The following is an 18,724-nucleotide window of genomic DNA, read 5'->3' on the forward strand; positions in this document are numbered from 1 at the left end:
GGGGGTTAACATGCAGCAACTGCTAGTTGCTCTATTTTTTAACCAATCGTGGGTAGAATACAGATTTACATATGAACCTGCCTAAGTAGAATCTCAATTGATTCCTTTCAGCAGGTTTTACAATTATGGCCAGCAGGGGTTGTCTGTATTAGTTGCTAGCAGGCTAAACTGTACACAATGTATGTGTCTTTTTGCGACAAGAGCCTACTTCTCATCCAAAAGACAGTCACTAACATGATAATATTATTACTTACATCCTATGAGCATGACACAGATGGAGAAGATCTTCTCCGAGTTGGTGTTTGGGGAAACATTTCCAAAGCCCACACTGGTCAGACTGCTGAAGGTGAAGTACAGAGCCGTGACGTACTTGTCTTTGATGGAAGGTCCAGTACCTGATGTTTACAGAAGTTAAACAGGCATCAGAAAGGCTCCAATGCTCACCAGAATGACAGATAAGTAGCAAAGGATCACTCCACAATTGAATTCAAAATGTCTATTTTATATGGATTATTAAGTCGTTTTTATCAAAGGTTTGTGTGCAGGATTTAATGCCATCTATGCACAAATTAAACCATAACTGTGAAAATGATATTCCATTCAGGAAAAGAGATCTACATAAATTCTACACACTGAAACTTTTGATAGCTTAGAATGAAATGAAATAGTATACAATCTCTACGTTTTTTTAACCAGAATTAGAACTCCACTGTTTGTCTGTTAAGTACCTGGGATGGAGTCATTGTAGGGTTTTCCCAGTTGGTCCCCCAGTGTGTGGAGCCAGCCAATTGAACCATTCCTCTCCACACTACCGATGGCATACCTGGGAAAGCAACAGTTGCAACATGATTGTATTGTACATCATTCACACATTATACCTGTGCGTATCTCATCTGACTCATTATGATATTGTACCAGATGCAGGCCAGCCAGTGAGCGATGAGGGCGAAGGTGCACATGAGGAGGAACAGGACAGCCGCTCCGTACTCCGAGTAGCGATCCAGCTTCCTGGCCACACGGACCAAGCGCAGGAGGCGAGCAGTCTTCAGCAGACCAATCAGAGTGGTGGTCTGATGGGCGTGGGAGAGACAGAGAAAGGTAGAGATAGAGGAAACAAAGCCCCTTGGTTCAGCGTTCCCACCTGCAGCCGTCACTGATGTGAAGGAGGGGTAAATCCTGACTCCTACTCATGACTGTGGGCTGTCACTCCCTTTCTTTTCAACTTGTATTCAGCTGGCCCCCTCCATGTCCATACAACAAATAGGTAACAGGCCGATACTGCGCTGGTACAGAGCCCAGGCCTGCTCTGGGTGTCCTCACAGTAAATAATGGTTTTCTGCTGAGGAAAATCTCCACTTTCTTGGCTCAGCGGCTTCTCCCCGACAGCATCAATGAAGTGAACCTTGGCAAAGCTTTCCCCAGGCACTACTTGAATGTTGGAAATGTATCATTTTAGTTTTGGCGTGTGGCTTGATTGCTATTAATATTTTATTGCATACATGCTTCCCATTATATATGCATTTCAAGCACCACTTAATCAGTCAATATTATTGCCCTTAGTTGAGTTGTTGAATGGAGTAATTCCATCAAGCTTAGTCTCAGTGGTTTTCATCCTCATTATGGGGGATGTATCCTCAGAGGACTTCACAACAACCCACCATGCAACCCACTCAGCCACTCAGTTCCCTCGCTCTTCCTCCAGACACCAACCTCCTCTTCCTTAAATTCTTTCAACCACCTTCTTCACTTCACAAACCTAAGAACTTCAGTAAGCAGTCACTTTAACTAGTGTACTTAAATGAACTATACTATGTCATTGCATCTTTCTCTCTGAAGTGTCATTGGTCAATTATTAATTTAAGTCTTTAATAACAGTTGTATACTGGTTTCTGTGTCTCTGGAGGTAGGTCATTATTTTGGAAGATCCAGTCCAGGAAACTTACAAGGAAATTATGGACCGGTAAAAGAGGTGGTACTAAAACATGTGGCAGAGGCAAAGATGACATCTTTAAATTTTTGGCTCTGTCCAATCATTACTCCAAAATAATGATGTTAAATGAATGGAAGAATCCTCTCATCAGGGAAGCTATTCTTTTTGATTCATTAATGCCTCGGGTTATGAAAACTGTTATTTTTCTTAAAAATACCACTTGCTTAATCTACTAATTGTTTCATTATCATTTTGTACACTGCCCTTTGTGATGTAAGGCAGACATGTTTTATTTTGATGCTCCACCACAGCTGACTGCAAACCAAGTTCCCCACGGAGACAATTAAATGCTAAAACAAAAATTAAACCACCTCTGCCTCTCTCTTTCTGCCTCCTAATTCCCATCCCACCACCTCCCTGTTTCCCTTTCCTCTTCGTTCATCTCAGTTTGTTTGTGCCCCTCTAGTCCATTACACAAAAACACTGCCTTAGATGAAATACATGATGTCAATAAAATAACATTTCACTGTTATCCTCTGTATCCCTCTATCCCACTTACACCTGTCTTTGCTCTTTCCCTCATGTAGTGCACAAACAGCCAACATTCACTCCCTCCATCTTGACTTACCTCCTCTCCGCTGCGATAGATGAGCAGGTCAAAGGGGATAGCGGCCACCATGTCGATGAGGAACCAGCCTTTGAAGTAGTGGACAGCGATACGCACAGGGTGACTCACCACTTCATCATTAGCGTTCACATAAGTTGTCCTGAGAGGAAGAGAGCCGATAACGTTACAGGGCCTGAGGGTTAATGGTTTTATTAGATTGTACCACTTTATTTCAATAACTATAACAGTCTATACTAATGCTAATACCACAGTTTAGGTGTGAATGCTCCCAAGATGCATTGAGGACACATTCGAGATCCGATCACTAGCCCTGTTTTAATTTGATCCAATCTCATTCAAATGTGGTCTGGGAAGCATTTGAGGCTATATTCTTCCATTTTATTGAATTAGTAAAATCGTAATTCAGGAATTTACAAATTTGCAACTAAATTTAGCATCACTGCACCACATCTGGTATTGGAAAGATCAGTAATGGACTCTATCACCACCTAGTGGGCGGGCATGCTTGTTTGAAAGTTGTATTTGAGTCCTCATCTTGAAAAAAAAAAAAATCTATTCACAAAAAAAAATTCAGCAACAGTGTAGAAAAGGCATTAATGCCAGGTAGGAACAATGTATTAATGTCAGACCTGAAATTGATGAGGATGTCAATGATGAACATGATATCCACCATTAGGTCCACCACGTTGAGAGGAGAGCAGGAGTAACCACAATTCTGCATAGCAACCTCTTCCTGTGAGGAGAGGAGAGGAGAGGAGAGGAATATTCAGAAAGGTTAGAGAAAATAGAGGAAGACAGGAGAAGATAATAATAATCTAATGCTCTAAAAATAGAACAGTTCTGTGACACGACCTCACTCAAATAGATGAGCATTAAGAGTTTAAGGATAATTTGCACATGTACTATAAGTAGATAAAATATGGGGAAAAAAACAGGACATCCAGTACTAGAAACATTTTCCTGAGAGATATTCTTCATCTCCACTTATTCAGAATTTTTAGTACCATGAAAATCCCTGTGCAAACTATTGCCCTGTTTATCACTGACTTTCAAGCCTCTCACAGCAGGAGCTCATGTTCTGCTCTGTTTATTTGCTGTGGTAACAAAACGTTGATGCCTAAAGTATTGTTGATGCTGTACAGCACAGTATGTACTTTACAATAAAAGTGTGTCACAATAAAGACATTAGTAGATTTGCATTGTGAAGATAGCTGATACCGCTTTTACACCCAAATTTGCAGCTCTACACAAAGGGGACATGGCTAAAAAAAGGTGATTGACTCCTTTCCCATTGCCATTAGAGGCATTTGCCTTTCTCCCCCCCCAAAGATTGTGTCCCTATACGGGTCCCACCTGGTCATTGAGGAGGAATGCGGCTGAGTAAGGGGTCAGGATGGCGGTGTAGATGACCAGCAGCAGGATAAGCCAGTCCCACACGGCCTTGAACGGGCTGTAGTGCAACACTGTCCACTTGTGGATGCGAGGAGCTTGGAGCTTGTACTCCGGCAACACATCTGCACCCAGTGACAGTACCTGGGTAAAGAGAGGGAGGGGGTGGGACAGAGGGACAATAAGACAGTGGATAAAAGGAGACAGAGACAGGAGTGAAGGCAATACATGGGGCAATGGAAGAGAAGGAGGAAGGATGGGGGGTACCATACAACTATGTAAAGAGCAGTAGCGTTATGGAAAACGGGTTGACAATCAGGATGACACATACACATACATTTCCATAGAGTATAGCAGCTTAATAAAATACACACATATTGAATTCAATGACATGCTTTTTCTTCACTGCAGCAATTATAGTGATAGAGCCAGTGTCCAGGGAAGATGATGAGAACTGTTCTGAAGGCAGTGACTCAGGGACTCTCCTAAGGTTACACTCCCAGGCAGCAGACACACTTGGACACATACACACACACACATCCTAGATATGCAAATATACAACAATATTTAGAAGAATATTCATAACCCATATATTGTATAGGTTGACACATACACACACACTTCTGTGGATTAAGCAAACACACACACACACACACACACACACACACACACTCAGCTGCCATCATACCTGTCACAGCCTCTGTCTCTCCATAGAACTGACTCTTACACAAGAGCTTTGATTTCTTGGTCACAAAGTGCATATAAGCATATTGCAATCACACATAAGCAAACACACTGAGATCCTTCTCCTCCATCTTCACATTAAAAGACAAACACACAGTCGGAATGAAACCTCGGGTATTATGATGCAGTTCTAAGTAGCTTAACTTGCAGTAATGTATTCCAAGATCGGCACAGCTCTCGCCCTGGATGAGAGCAGGAATGAATCTGTATAAAGAGATCTGAGCAGAGCCTTGCCTTGTGTCTAATAGAATCACACAGAGAGCTGCAGAGAATCTGAGCGGGTGACAAAGTCAAAGTAACTCTTGGCTGACTTTCAGCACTGTCACACAACAGCATGCTGTTTGGACGCATGAACTAACAAACAGGGAAGTACACTGAGAAATAAATTATAAACTACTGTGGCTTGAAAATACTTCTACTGCCACGTACGTTAGAGATGACCTTACAATATAATGCAATCCATTACAGTAACAACTATGGCCTGACAGTCTCTACAATGATAGCATTATTCTGTGAGCTTTACAGAGATCTGTAAATTAGTCCGAAACTTTTGAAAGACGTTACACTTTTTCTTTCTTTCTATTTCTGCACTCCAAAATTGGATTTAAAATGGTTAAATAGTTACTGTGACGCAGAACTGCTGACTGCAAATTTATATTCAAAGGTGTCTACATCACTATACAGGTATTACAGCCCTTTATATGTATGACCCTCCAGTCTAAGGGAAAGAAAGGGAGTGGAACAGACATAATACATTTTAAATTAAAATGGTAATTTGTCATATTTGGGAACATCAAAAAAGTGCTAGTAAGAAGTAAGAGACTATTTATGCAAATGTCCGTTCATATTCGTTCGCACTTTGTTCAGGATGATCCAAATAACTGAGTGACCGCAAACCCAAACGGCACAGAGCCCAGGGAGTTTGTGCACAGTTGCTGTGCAGAGTTTAACAATCAAGTGAAAATAAAAATCAAAGAATGAGTTGCTAATAAATAATGCAGATAATTCAGATATGAAGTAATAAATCCTGTATTCCATAATTACATGTTAATAACTCTTCCTTCACTTCATTTTTCCACAACTCTCCTTCTTGTTCCTAGGGGAGAGCGGGGTAATGTGGGACTTTTTTTACATTTGCTCCCCTCTCGGCAAGCTTAAATGATATATCAGTAAAATGTACACATTTCCCAATAATTCAGGATGTTTTCTAGAAATGGAAATGATCAGAATGTCTTCAGGACAAAGGGCAGTGAAAATATGATTGTTTTTAAATAAGTGGTCTTGTGTCCCACTTTACCCCGGCCACTTTAAAACTACCATAACAACACATGTTGCAATAGTTAAAATCCCGACAGCTAGATTGACAACCACACATTCCAAAACTAATATCGGACTAGTAACAGAATCATGGGGATTGGTCAATTAAGCACATTTATGATTATTATGATTCATGTGATCTCTTGCACACCCTAGCTTACCGGCACATTGTTTCTCTGTCCAATTGGCAGGGACAGGGATATTGTTTTTCTCTGCGTATTCAAATGCCAGTTCACGGCACTTAACTGGAACAAGGCCATGGAACTGGTCAGCTAGTTGTTTCAAGTGTTTGTCAAGCTCCTCCTCCTTCTCAATTGTGAATATTCTCTTTACCTCAGCTACTGCACCCCAGGCTACTGATTTTACTTTCCCTTTCTCTTTTTTCTTTATGAATCTTTTGAGGGTTGTCTTATCAATATTTCTATCCCTTCCAGCTTTTCTTAAGGACTTCTTTCCTTGCATGACCTCAGCGGCTGCACTCTCCATCTCTGCGAGGGGTGTTTGGCCCCAGGTTGTCTTCCTGGTGTATAGTTTCTTGGCATGATGGCTTTTCTACAATGTTTATGCCATTAAAAATAAAACATATATAATGTAATATAACACTAAAATATGTTTAAGACTAAACTTAGCTTGTGCTTCATGGTGGGGTAAAGTGAGAAACTGTCCCACTTTACCCCACAGCATTTGTCCCACTTTACCCCACAGCCACCGTTTTAGAAAAAACATCTCTTTCAGTTCATCAACATGTATGATATAAGTTTTTCTACCTGATTCAATTTGTTTTGACACATCAGTTGATTAAGTTTAAAGCAAGAAAATTTACTTTTACAAGGAAAAAACTCATTTTTGTGAAAAAACATAATTTCCACAGCACCAGCACCAACTTCTCCTTCATGGCAAGGGGGGAATGGGAGGGGCTTGAACACATAATGGTCACATGACCACAAATGAGTTCCGTTGCCTAGATACAGGGGGTGTCTCACATTACACGATGTCCCACATTACCCCGCTCTCCCCTATGTCTTCTCACTCCTGATCATTGACCTGCTGAATCTTTTCTTCCCTGCATGGCTCTGTCCTCTGTCCTGAAAGTTTTGCTCCAACTTCCCATCCCCATCTCTTCTCCTCCACACCCAGCAGCTCAGCCACATCTCATTCATCCTGCCTCCCCGTCCTTTCTGCTCCTGCCTGAATGACCAGTTTTTCTTTCCCCTAACCAATCTCAATCATTCAGTTTCCATCTTCCTCTCGGTGACTCTCACCCACAGTTTTTTTCTCTCACACTTTTATTCTTTTATCATTCCTTCCTTCCCACTTTCATCATCACCCTTCCATTACCATCTCTTCTTCACCTCCTCTGGCCCCATGGCAACATGTATGTGCTTTCGATTAAACCATCCCTAGATCTTCTGGTACAGTATAAGAGGTTCTGATATCCGTCATTCTCTTGGTATTTCCTCAGGAGCTGTTCTTATAGATAACACAGTTTGCCCTATTTATTAAAAAAAGGTAAGAAGTATTTCAGATGTTTGATATCTAGAACAGCTTTTATTTTTATTCCAGTCTTTAATAATTATCTAAATTATAATGATCAAACTTTAATTATCAGTTTTTTAAGAACATTCTGAGTTGTATTTATCAAAATGGAAAAAAAAAAGCTAACTTGGCTAGAGTTTGTTACAAATTATTTAGCAAGCATAGCACATGACACAAATTAAATCAGATACCTACATATAAAACCCATTAAAAAGAGGCAAAGTCACACACCTCCTCCCTTTATCTAAAAATCTAAACTGAAGATTTACAATTCAGGTTTTTACAAATAAGGGCACTTTAACTTCATGGTGGTGTTTGACCTGAATTTTCCCTTTGAACGCCACAATACACCTGACACACTTACTTCTTATCAGAACATGTTGTCTTGAAGATAACGCTGAGCTTTCCAAACTGATGTCTAGACACAAACAAAGAAAAACAGCATTTCTTATCTACTGTTTTGTAATTATGGAATTCTAAAATACTCAGGTGAATTCCTTGACCTCCCAGTTATGCAACGTAACACAAGGCAGCAGTGCATAAAAAAGGTGTGAGTGAATGTTATTGAGAACAAGTGTTTGTACGATAGCTTTTTACATCTAGGATGAACCTGTCATCCACCTTCAACCTACTCCCTCCCCCTCTTTCCTTTCCTTGCAATTACACCTGACAACTTCCAAAACAACCTCAATTCTTCTGCAGTTTCTTTGTAATTTACCAAACACAACCTTGTGTGTAGCTCATCACAATTTCTTGTGGACCCTTTTGCTTCTACAACTCTCATCAAACTGAGTATCTGAGATGTTGGTCAGTGTCAGTATAGCTCTGGCAACTGCTCAACACAAATGTATTTATATACAGTTTCACATAAAAGAGATGTGACAGACTGACGAGGTTAGACGGGGCATAAACACACATGGTGTTTCTCTCAGTTGTCAAGATGTTGTGAAGAAAATACGACCGGAACAGACTGAAATAAGTTATACGCATCATCAGGATTATGCAAAAGAGAGACTGATCTGTGTGAAAAATCTGGTTTGAGTGAATTTAAATCTGGTTTCATAAGGGGCCGTAGGGCCTCGGCGGAGGTATGCACTCTATTGAGCCATCATAGTTTCACACTATAATAAAGGACCTACTTTATTTCTGTGTTAATGATTTCCATGGATTGGTTTTATTTGTGACTGAACTTGGCTTTCCCTGTCATGGTTCATGGTGTCAAAGCCCTCTTTTACGTCAGTGCTTATTTGTTTTCTGATCAAAGGATCCCCAGGTTCAAAAAGTGGATTGATTCAAGGAGAAGGGTCATTATTTTCTTAGCTGTCGTCTTTTACACTTCAGGCACTTTAAGAAAAATATAGCACAAGCATCTATCACAAACATAGCTGTAACCAAATATGCACATAAACACAAACTCACTCACTAGTGAGAGCAGGAGCAAATGCTTTGCGCGAATGCACACACGCACACAAACACACACATACAAGCAAACGCACACACATACAAGTGCCCCTTCTCAGCTGTGCGTCCACTGCTGGAGTAGCTTGCGGGCTATTTTTAGCCATCTGTGTGAAACTACAAAACACTGCCCCGAGGACAGCTAAAAGTGCAGATGTCAAGAATTATTCAAGTGCAGATCGGGCAGAGTTGTATCAGAGGACAGCCCTGGAGGGGGAGGACCTGGGGACACTGAAGGGGCACTTTACAGAACTCACTGCCCCTTTTATCAAGACGGTATTCTCACATCACCGGCAACACGCTGCTTCTTCCTGTCATCAGTGTCCAGAGTGGAATCCTCAACTCCAGCACATAGCTGCCTCCTCGGCAAATTCTGCACATCATCTATGCTGGAGTTTGACACAAGGACTTGCATGGACTGAATCTGACACACAGGGTTTGGGTCAAACTGAATGTGCTGAAATGTTTCAATGTACTGCTATGCATTCAATAGTGGTGAAAAAAGAAGGGAACAAAAGATACTAAATAGCTAGAATATCAGGGCATGCATCAAATGCAATCCAAAGTTTAGACTGTCCATTGGACTGCTGCCATGTCAGTTTGCCTTTATATGACGCTGTATGCTTCAGAGTGACATGAGTGCAGATATGAGGACAAATGGAGATGACTTCTGACAAGATATAAATCAAATTGAAACCACAAATCTCACGTACATGGTATATACCTCCTAACTTGTCATATTTCCTTTTCTTTCTGCAATGTCATTTTTAACAAGATGACAAGATAACAGAATGGTTCAATCTATTTGATGTCGGCTCAAATTACTGATTTTGCTTTGATGAGAAAGCAGAAGTAATGACACAGACACTAGGATGTTTTGTGTTTCGAAGGGGAGTTCACTATGCAACACTACAATTTGCATAAATTAACAACAGTTAAATGTCTGGAGATTAAATGCTACATGTACAGATATAATCAAATATATGGATATATCTGCAGTGAAGAAAGAAGATTTCAACAATGATGGAGTGTTTCCAACGTATTTTACCTACCTATCAAAGTTCCCCCAATAAAACTGATTGCAGATTAGGTAAAGATCTTGTTTAAAGGGTAACTTCACCACAAAGTGTTTCTCAAAACCGTGTCTGAGGAGCGGGGTGGCCCCGAACACTTCAAGTTACTGGTGGAGGGGCAGAAGATGACCAGGGACGTCTCTGAATGCTTGAAGATGAGGTGGTTTAGGAATTTAGTTTCACCATGAATTTGAAAATGAGTGCAGTTTTCCAGATTCCCACTCAAGAGCAGTCAGTGGGAGTAGAGAGCCCCCCCCCCCACACACACACCTTAGATCAGAGATTGTTAAACTTTTCAAATATGGCCTACATAAATGTCATGTCCTAAATTTATGTACATGAGCATTGGCCCTGCAACATCCACTGGGTGGTGTTATGAGCCATGTTCAACCCAAGAATGTGTATATATATTTTTTATACATAGATTTGGTAATAAATGTGATATAATACCAGCATTAATGCACATCATCAAAAACAGTCATACAATTTAGTTACAAGCTCAAAAGACCATTTTTAGTGCCTTATCAGCAATACAGCAATTACAAAAAAGCAAGAGGATGGACAAGGTTACAGTAATGTCTGAAGTCTAAAGGTGATGACTCATCCTTTCCAAGGCAACAAAGTTCACACACACACACACACACACACACACGCACACACACACACACACACACACACACACACACATATACACACACACACGCACACACACACACACCTTGGGAAGCATTCGGTACAGCTGCAGTCCTCTAAAGGGTAATGACTGAAAGACACTTCCATCATTAATCTTCAATCAACTCCTCTTTTGGTGCAGAAGACTGAGCTGCAGAGGTATTCATACAGAAAGTTTCACACACAGAGTTACAACCTCAAAAAGTAAGTGAGGCTGAGTCAAAGTGCATCTGAATAACCTACTTTCTGCAGCTTCTGTACTTTAGATGGTTTCCTTTGAGGGCGCAACTTTTGCAAAGTATATAGTGTACATCATTACAGTCGGCAGGCATGCTGAGCTGAGAGTTTGACAGGACATACCACACATGTTACAGCACTAGGTACATGGTGCAAATTGGTGTTAGCTGTTAAGAACGATTCCAGAGAGAGTTTAAAAATGTCTTTGTCAGCCCTCCTCAGAAGTGGGTAGCCCGACAGCGCGTTTGAATTTAGCTCTCTGTAGTGACACTGTAAGTTTTATTAAATTTGACACTCAAGTTTGACAACTTGGTGAGGGTCTCAGAGGGGAGGAGACAAAAAATAAAGCACTGTATGAGGTTAACGGCAGCTGAAGGCACTCAGGCAGCACACACCATCAATGTGCTTGGTAGGGGTGTTGAAGGGTTTGGGAGGCTTCCATTTCCCTTATTGAGATTCATTTTGGTAAACTTGAAAAAAAAAAAAAAAAGATCGAGAGAAGGCAAGCAGACAAATGGATACAGAGATGAAAATAATTTGAGCCCAGTTATAAGGATATTTTTAGCCTCACTTTAATTATCATCTTTTAAATTGTCTCTTTGTTCCAATTTAAAGTGAGGGAGTTAGACCGAGAAATGTTCAATCGACTGTATTCCACCCGCTCTCTGCCTGTGGTGTTGCAGCTATATTTATTGGAGGAGGTCTATTTATAAATCTGCACATCAGCACATCATTGTATGTCTGGAAAATTAAACCACATCCCTGTGTGGAGACTCGTACTGTACACCTACAGACAATATCCCACTGTTTCAGGAACATAGATACAAAGCAACAAAAACATTTCACTCAATTGCTGCAGGGGAAACTGGATGTAGAATGGTTTCAATTGGGGATCAGATCATATTTATTAACTGCCTTTCCCTACTCAAATGCTAAAAGAAAAAAAACACACACGCACACACACAAACACACACACACAAATATTCACACAATTCTTTAGTGTGAATAGTGGGGATGCATAATAGTTGATGTTAATAATAATACTTAGCTTTTCTAAAAAAAACATTCAGAGAAAGAATCAAAATTGTTGTTTGCACAAAATAGGGAGGCCAAGGAATGCATGTGTGGGAGTGTATTTGCATAAGGGTTAAAGGCAATTTTGTACAGCTAATGTACTACTAAAGGCTCTGTAAGTGTGCATACTAATTTAGTATACAAATGAATGTTTGCAGAGTGTGTTTGTGTGTGTATGTGTGTGTGTGTATGTGTGTGTGTATGTGTGTGTGTGTGTGTGTGTGTGTGTGTGTGTGTGTGTGTGTGTGTGTGTGTGTGTGGTGCACTGCCTCAGGGCAAAGAGTGAAGTTACACCACCACTTTGACATAATATAGTTTGGTTTTAGGGAATGAAATAAAGAGATTAGGAGATGAAGAGAGAGAGAGAGAAAGGAAAACAACTTCTAGAGCACATGCACATGCTGCTTGAGAATACAAAAGATGTGTGTGAAGGAGAGAGCTAGTGGGCAAGAGAAATGGATTGGGAATCTAAGCTGATGGGCATGAAGACACTGAAAGACAAAGAGAGAGCTGAAAGGTGAGTACAGGTTGACAAAGGAAAGAGGGATGAAATTTAAAAGAATTTCGATGACAAAGCTGCATGGCCTCACAGAGGACAGACTGTGACACTTCAAAAACACACATCAATTTGTGAGGACACTCATTGACATAATCATTCCCTGGCCCAAAGGTTTAAGGACTAGGGTAAGGATCCAGTGAGAACCGGCCAAAATGTCCTCACTTCTCCTAATGGTAAGTGTAAGACATTGAAGTAAAAGTACAGGTTCACATGTCTGCGCTGAAACAGCAAATGTTGGTGTGTCAGTGCCTTCCAGAATTTCATGACGTTTCATGCTTCTTGCTTTCTCTTGCTCTCTTTAGATTCCTCATGAGACAATGGGTAAAGCTACGTCTCAAAAGCTGAAAACATCTCATTACACAAAATGCTTGTGTTTCTTCTTAAAAACACTTGTTTTATCCCTGTGCTTCTCTTTATATCATTCTCTGCTGTGATGAGTCGGAAGCCCCAGCAGACATTGGTTAATATTTCACAAGGAGCAACTGGTCAATATTTAATACATAGTCAAACAATACTGCTCACTCCGTATAATAAAGAACATGTCCCATCAGTGTTAAAACACGAGCAAAAGAAGCACATCAAAATGTCAGAAGCTTCAATTTCTACTGTAAACAGAGTGGCCTGTGAAACGCCGGCACCGAGGAGCAAATGGTTGTTATTTCTGGAGCAATTGCTCAGGATAACCTTTTAATAATGCAATATCAAATCATGTCTGTTGGGTGAAGGTCTACATGTGCAGACAGCTTCTACCTCTTAACAGCACACAAACACCTTTCCATGGGGACTGAGATAAAACACATAAAATGCCTTTTGAATGCAGCCAATATGCACTTACATGTAAGCTCCACTAATCACACCTCTGTCTGGAGGAGGTTAGATAAATGTTTGTAAATCGTCTTACATCACCCATGCATATATAAGCACTGTGCAGCCAGAAAACCAGTTTAAGTTGAACAGGTGGCAAAGCTTTGTCCGAATGCTGGAGGCTGGAGCACAGGTGTTCACTGTCAGCCCCATCAGATGTAAATATTCTGATGTGCGTGTCAGTCTGTATCCTGGCATGACATGTGAAATACAAGTTTGGCTTCAAGGGTTTTTACCACAAACAAAATTTAAAGGGTACAGGACACACGCAAATATAAGGCATAAAAAGGGCAACACACACACAAAGAGACATGCACACGTAAAAAATACACACGCATTCGCTATACACATTTAAACACTGACTTCCTTTCATTTCCTCTGCTGTCACCCTGAACTTGAGCCTGTCAGCTAACTGGATAAATCCAACCCTAACCTTTTCTTGGCCTCATTCTAACACTTACATTTCAAATGAAAGGCTGCAGGAGCTTTTATCTTTTTCATCTTACAACATTAGCACACACACACTGCAGCTCACACACGCGAGGACATAAGGTTTTGACATTGGCCGGCAGCTTTTTCTTTCACCATAAGGCTTGTGTGATATTATTAGATAGTGTCTGCTTCAGAGTCAGTGTGGAGGGTTAGCCACTGCTGTCTGGACAACACAGAGGGGATGGAATATGTGATTATTGGATATTATTGGTAAAAAAATCGGATGAAGGATTTAAGTTAAATCTACAAATTGTTTTAACACTAGTGTCCCAGACGTTTTTAAAAATCCCTACACTACTACTAAAAACCTGCATTTCAAAGCAAAATAACCACAATACCAAAGAAAAAAAGAAAACTGACTTTCTTATAATCTTCATGATTTCTAAGAATATTATAAATTAACTGTTTACAGGGTGGCAATATAGGGATTATTAATAATAAATCCAAAAGCAACTTGCCTTTTATGCAAAGCATCTCTATTTTAAGCATGAAAATAGATTATAAATTGTGTTTCAAAAGGAATAACAATCACTTAAGGATTAATATTCTCATGATTTGTTAGCCTAATACTATAACGCCACCTCTTGATGTTTTTGTTAATCCTCTCAGACTTTTTCCATTTAGATTTTTAGATATGATTCAGAGTGAGACTTATGATGACTTCCAGATTGTGTTATTGAAGAGGTAATTTCATTTCACAGCGAAAATATAGAAAATAGCTGTGAAGTGTTGGGATTATGGACAGAGTCATTTTGTGTTTTGGACTAGAGTGCAGCTCAGGCCACAGTCTTTCTGTCTAAAACCAAAGCCAATTTTGTGTATGACCCTGACCTGAGTCCAAGGAATTGCTTGTTTTCCCCGATTACTGACATGTGCAGTGTAAAAACTCAGCCCAGCCAACAGGACCTGACTGGATTTTAAAATGTTTTATCTGAACCTGGCCCTGCTGACAGGTCCCAATGGTCTCCAGTCAGGTATCCACAGTCTATTCTGGAACTATGTCTGCAAGTGTGTCTCCTAAGTCCCCTAGCTAAATGCTGCTCTGGTTGGTATAACCTTGTGTTATCTACACTTGGGCCAACACTCTGAACCAGCCTACTTGGTACCTGGTTTCCTCTGCTCAGGATCAGTTGCTCAGTTGCTCTCCATCTGCCAGCCACGCTCAGCCAGCACTCCCTGCTTCTCAGCAGTAAAGCCACTCTGCCTGCTTTACCTTGCTGCGAGGAGCAGACCTCTTCTTGATACTAATACATATTAATGGTCTCTCTGCTGGGCTCTCTCTGTTGCTGCTGGCTAAGTCTGTACATTCTTCTTCTAACTATCCATTTTTTTTGTAAATATAACCTCTCTTTCAGACACGTCTCTACTCTTCTGTTCTGCACATTCTCCATGATTTCCCTAAACCCTAATAGTAGTTTTGGTTTGGAAAGCCAACAGCAGAGCACTTGAAGCAAACTTTAAGTAAGCATTAAAAAACAACATTGTACCTGTTTCTCCAAAACTGACCCAGCAAACGATTCATCCAGCTGCTTTTCATTAACATAGTTACCACCAACTTCACTGCAATTCCTTGGCAACTCAGCAAAACTTTAGCAGACTTAACTAACTGTAATTATACGCTAACACAAAAGCTGAATGACTTTGTTCAAAACTATAGAAAACACATCAGACACTGGTTTTATGATATGGTTATGATGATTGTATGCCACAATGGTGGTTTTTCCACAATGGTTTTTTAATTTATGCCATTATCGCCCCAACAGATATTCTAGCCCCATATTTTATTTACAGATTCTGGTGATAGTCAAGGATTAAACCGGATTTCTATAATGTCACTTATAACCAACCCCTCCTATATATTTATGCTTTTGAGCATCCATATGCAAGAGTATGCATGCATCTCTGTCTCTCTCTCTCCCTACTTTATCTCTCTCTCTTCCATGTATCAGTTTGATATCTGCCTGACACTACGATTGGCTTCCTGCTTGACCTTTTTCTCTCCAGCTCTGACAGTTCCCATTAAGACATAACAAAGGGGCATATTTTCCCAGCACTGATGTCTCTCCTTCCTCTCCTCCTCTTCCTCTTCACCACAGCCATCCCCTCCAATATTCATCAGCACCATCAGCGCTTAGGGAGGTTGCCCCCTCTCCCTGGATATCTTTTTTCCTCCCCACCTCTCTCTGTCTTTGTCCCCAGAGACATATCTCCTCCAAGATCTCAACTTGCTCTGTGTCTATGTGTGTTTTCACCCTTTCTGCATCTTTGTGTTGATCTGTCACTGCATCCATTTTTCCCTCCCTGTTTATTCATGTCTCTCTCATATTACAAAACAGAGGGGGATAAATGCAGCACAGTAACATGACACAAGCAACGGCTATGGGGCTGCTGACATAAAGGCTGGGCACACACAAATGTGCATTTGAATGTTAATCCACGAAGCAAGGAGACCTCACAGTACAGGTTTTAATCTTTTCACAGTGTGTCTGAGAAACCGCTTTAACCTCCTCATGTTCAAATCAGATTAAGTTTGGCCTTTAGTCCAGAACCTACAGTTCAATAAAAATCAATAAGAGGATTTCATCTTTGTACACAAAGACAAATATTCACATAGACTTCTTCTAATCATTATTTTCTGGGAGGCATTCTTTCTTTTTATCTAGGTTTGCAGTATATATATATATGCACTATATACGTACACTTCACATTCTGCTAACATCAGGATAAAATATCCTACGCTGATTGCAGAGTACATGTTGTACAATATTGATAAGACAGAGTACAGAGCTATAGCTTCTGTTCATGGGGGTTTAAAGTGAGCTGCATGTGAAAGGAGGATGCCACTATGCATTAGATTCAAACTATAGAATCAGGCCACACGAATATATGATGCTGGTGTGTGGTGCCATAGCGGGACTAATACATACGTAACACTTATGGTATGTTTAATGTATGTGTAGTTAGATCTCCAAACATTAGCATTATATTAATTGTATGCATATTGTATAATGGTGAATATTTATAGGACAATGTGCTTTGCAAATGAGTTATAGTTCAAGTAATTTAACTGGAAGAAACCACAGTTTACAATGTTGTGTCATTCATGTGTCAATGTTTGGGCAAACATGTTAAGTGGTATAAGATTATGAATTTTAGATAGCATATAGCCTGAACTTTTTGTTATTTACATTCATGAATGGATCAATGTCCTTTATTGTACCTAATTTCTGAAAGGTCATGAATTGACATCGATGCTTCCAGGATGAGTCATTCCTCAGACTTACTGCTACTAGTCTTCTCCAAGCTCAGATGATATTTGTTCTGTGGAAATAGCACTGTACAATGTTCTTATCTGACAACCATGAAGCTATCCTTTGAGAATTACGACTGCTGACTTGTTAGAGAGAATGACTTTGACCCCTAATCCCACTGAGAGGTCAAGAGGAGTAACAGAGCTGAAGATGGTGTAACAAATGGATTAAAAGCTTCGGTCCAGTGGTTTCCATGGATGGATGGACTCACTGTCTAAATGACAGTTGCTTGACTTAGCAATCATCCTGAGCAAGCCATTGTTGGACCACAACTGCTTTGCATATGTGCAACTTAGTTCACACTGGAAAAGATCATCTGTGTATGTCAGTGTGTGGTATCATGCATGATAACACAGATGTGGGTCTCTCTGGGTCTGTGTGTGTAGATGTTATGCCTATCCTTAGTGGTCTGCTGTGGTCTTAAGGGAGGCTGGGATAAGAAATACACTGACGTCATTTGTAGCATGCATATAAATACTGTGGCAAAAAGGAACACATATTCTCTCACACACACACACACACGCAAACACTCTGGATCTTTCTGGGATTGGTATATGAGTACAAACCTTGTCTCTTTGTCTCACAGCCCATTGGTTCACTAAGCACTGATGTAATTCACAGATTATTATCCAAGTCACTGACGTTCCAGAAATAAAAGCTGCTGATCCACACGCACACACTGAATCACACATTTCACTAGCGTGCATAGTTTGGATTCATGAATGTACATGTAGATACATGACACTGGAAAATCACACTTAGCTTTTCTCATATCAAAAACATAAACATAAACTGCCCCTTTTTCAAGAGATATGAAACTCATATTTAAGCCAGTCAGATCTAGTGTAGAACCATTGAGTTTTAAGGTTCATGGGCTTGTGTGGTGGGTTAAAATGTGGCAGAGGACTGTGGCATGACTCATTTTGAGTGTCGAAAAACGTGTTTGCAGTTTAGCTACAGCTACTGTTTGGCATCAGCTGTAGCTGCCAAAGAGAATGCTTTGATATCTAGTCACCACATATTATGACAATTTCCCACTAACAGTAACAGTAACTGTCTGATGTCAGATGGTAAAAAACAAGACAGCAACCACAGTGCTACTTTACTGAGGATTAGCTGCGCCCTTCTTTCTTCTACATTTGATGTATAAATTAGTATCATAGTGATCATATGGATTCCTTTTTTCCCTTTTTTCTCCGTTATTGACAGGATTGTAAGAGTGAAATGGAGAGAGAGAATGGAGGAAAGGGCTGGGTCGGAATGGAACCCGCAGGTTAACGAGAGGACGCCATTTCTAAAAATCACATGACAATCACTTAATTTAGGGCGACACACAGGCAGTTACAGGATCATTTATTCTGCATTTACGTACGAAAAGAGATCCATCCGTTTTAAATGATGTCACAATCACTGTCCACATGCCTCTTTCACGTTGGCATT

The 18,724-nt window shown here is 40.3% G+C and overlaps 1 protein-coding gene across 1 annotated transcript in view; it reads right to left on the minus strand.

The window, feature by feature from the left end:
- The window catches only part of kcnh2b (potassium voltage-gated channel, subfamily H (eag-related), member 2b), a gene marked incomplete in the record, with an annotated part of 212,967 nt that overhangs the window by 9,854 nt on the left and 184,389 nt on the right, over positions 1-18,724 (minus strand). The window contains 6 exon segments of the mRNA XM_053412103.1: positions 255-395; positions 729-823; positions 916-1,070; positions 2,559-2,697; positions 3,188-3,291; positions 3,912-4,091. Of these exon segments, the coding sequence (XP_053268078.1) occupies positions 255-395; positions 729-823; positions 916-1,070; positions 2,559-2,697; positions 3,188-3,291; positions 3,912-4,091 (814 nt within the window).

The sequence above is a fragment of the Pleuronectes platessa genome, chromosome 20 (assembly GCF_947347685.1).
Source record: "Pleuronectes platessa chromosome 20, fPlePla1.1, whole genome shotgun sequence".
Lineage (NCBI taxonomy): Eukaryota > Metazoa > Chordata > Actinopteri > Pleuronectiformes > Pleuronectidae > Pleuronectes > Pleuronectes platessa.